The sequence below is a fragment of the Eurypyga helias genome, unplaced genomic scaffold (genome assembly GCF_000690775.1).
Source record: "Eurypyga helias isolate BGI_N326 unplaced genomic scaffold, ASM69077v1 scaffold5960, whole genome shotgun sequence".
In the NCBI taxonomy this organism is placed as follows: domain Eukaryota; kingdom Metazoa; phylum Chordata; class Aves; order Eurypygiformes; family Eurypygidae; genus Eurypyga; species Eurypyga helias.
The window spans coordinates 7,174-9,699 of record NW_010223711.1 but is presented as its reverse complement, the minus strand read 5'-3'; the positions used below and the strand labels follow the sequence as shown (position 1 = coordinate 9,699).

At 43.9% G+C, this 2,526-nt stretch overlaps 1 protein-coding gene across 1 annotated transcript in view; it reads right to left on the bottom strand.

Annotated features, from left to right (window-relative positions):
• CCDC85A (coiled-coil domain containing 85A) overlaps positions 1-2,526 on the bottom strand; it is a gene marked incomplete at its 5' end in the record, with an annotated part of 10,363 nt that overhangs the window by 669 nt on the left and 7,168 nt on the right. The window contains one exon of the mRNA XM_010149444.1: positions 1,381-1,557. Within this exon, the coding sequence (XP_010147746.1) occupies positions 1,381-1,557 (177 nt within the window). The remainder of the gene's footprint in view (positions 1-1,380; positions 1,558-2,526) is intronic.

Sequence of the window (2,526 nt, the reverse complement as noted above, 5' to 3'; positions counted from 1 at the left end):
CCCTAATTGTTACCCAGTTCGGCTCCAATCCCTGCACAACCTGCAGCAACTCTCCACTGTCAACCTCCTAATAGAATTTTAAAAACCAAACAGAATTCCCATTCATAGAACAGAAGGGACAGGATGCTGACTAACACATGTAATATACCTGACAAGGCTGAAGTTCTTAAACAAGCAGCACTTACTAAGAATTATTGTAATATTCTAACTCCGCATTATAACTGCCAAAGTTCAAAGAATTTGGCAATTTAATCACTGTAATACCTCCAAAACCGTGTTTTATTATTACAAAATCCTAACACTGTAACTCAAAGCTGTGCAAAAGACTGCATTAACCCGAGGACAGGACCTCATGTAAAGCTACTCTCTCCAAGCAAGGACTCACACAAGGCTTTAACGTGAGGACTCTCCATTCCGGCACTAAAAAATGAAATAAAAAACTGCCCACGTATTTCAGGCTGACAACACTAACAGCCATGCAAGCTCCTGACAAGCTCTCAGGGCTAAAGGAAAGCATCCTGCATCCTGACCCAATCGCCATGAAAAATAAATAAGCTTTTTTGTCTTCAGTACATACTGCAAACTCCCACACACTACTCAGAAAATGCATTATTTTAAGAAAAACACAATGAAATAAACAAAACAAAAAAAAAATGAAATAGGTCAGATCCATCCCAGGTGTAAGGCAGTACCGTCAGGGGATGCCACAAGTGCTGGCCAGCAGAGTGTTCGTCAAGGCACCGTCAATAATGGTGCTGTGATTTATTTATTGTTAGCCTTTCACTTCTGAAGGTCTGTGGTCAAACGTCAGTGAAGTTCCAACAGACACTCAAAACAAGAGATATGGCCACAGATCTCAAATTAATCAGCCAGCCAGCATAGCTGCTAACCTCCACTTTGTGCTGGTTAAGTGCTGGGAAGATAAGGGCACTATTCCCAGGTCTGAAGGGAGAGTTAGTGAATGGGCTGTGTCAGCGCTTCGGTGTACCTGTGGCATGCCACATGGGCTGGGGTGAACGACTGATTCTGACAGTCACCAGTTCCCTCCCACCTTATTAACACACACACCCATCACAGGCTAACACAGACCTTGTTCCAGAAGATAGGTGGTATACGGGGGATGGTTTAAAGATAACACAGCTATATGCCCTACTCTGATTCTTGCAGGGAAGTGTCACTGCTTCCATCAAAGAAAGACTGAATTAGCATCACGTGCTTACTGCAAAACAGTCATCTGTGTAGCAGGATATGCAACCCACGGGAAAAAGTATAAAACCTGAAAGTAGTGACTTCCCAGAGAGTTCTGCGTGTCACAAGTGGCTGTGGTGTACGCCTAGTCCCGTAAAGACAGAAGTTCAGCTGAACCCTTCCCATACTCACCACTGTGACGTGCAGTGCCACCGCCTGTCTAGCGTCAGAGAGGGAGAGAAGCACACCTCTGCAGGCAGCACCAGCCTGTTTGACACCTCATCATCCACGGAACTTGTTAGCACCAGCCTGTTTGACACCTCATCCACGGAACTTGTCGGTGACCAGAGTGCTGGAGCACCCATACAACTGTTTGAAAATGGACAAGTTTATTTATAGGGAGAGGCATCAGCCTTTCGCTTAACACGTCGAGTTTTGCTGGATCGAGCTCATACTAAAACATTCAGACCACAACTGGTTTTGTCACTGACGTTAAGGACACTTAAGTGTAAGCTTCTCCCAAAAGCCCTACAGTGTGAGTTTCTAGGAGGTTCTTGGCTTTGATATTACAAGCCAGACTTTGAACTTGCTAAGTTACTCCACAGAGAATGAGTTTGGCAATAAACACAGCCTGCTCTAGTCACATAAGTATTCACGTAGCATCCCCCAGTTCTCTCATGGTGTGTAATAACTAAAACCGATTTACAAGCTTGACATAAAACCTATGGAATTCAATTGAAAGATTCAGATTGATACAAAGTTTCAGAGCTCTACACTTAAAATAATGAACCTCTGAAGTAAATAGTAGATTACTTCCTACCAGCAAGGAAAACATTCTATCAGTCCTGTTACTCCCAAGAGTAAGTAACGCTGTATCAGGCTCCCAAGGGTGGAGGTACAGTGGTGGGTGCCACCAGGGAAGCTCAAGTCACACACAGTGTTGTGCACTGCTGTTAATGGCAGGCAAAGGATTTCCATTTCAGCTTTAAGAAACATGTCATGTAACCAAACCTACGTGAAAACGTGACATCGTTTTACTGTCTGGCCAGCAGGATGGGAGCTATTTCCACAGAGACAATATCAGTTACCTCATTACCATCATTATCAGGTTTTTCTCTCTGAAGTCATGCTGCAGTTTCCTCTTTTTACTCAGTGTAGTATTTTCTGGGTTTATTTTCCTTCTAAGAAGCACATCTGTAGCAGAAACCGTTCAAAATTTAAGCTGAGTCTCCACCTGGCCCAAACACACCTTTCCTCAAGGAGAAGTGCTGTTCCATTTGTTCTGTAAGACTCCTCACACCTCCGGCAGTACATACAGTGCTACTCAGCAGTTTCTCT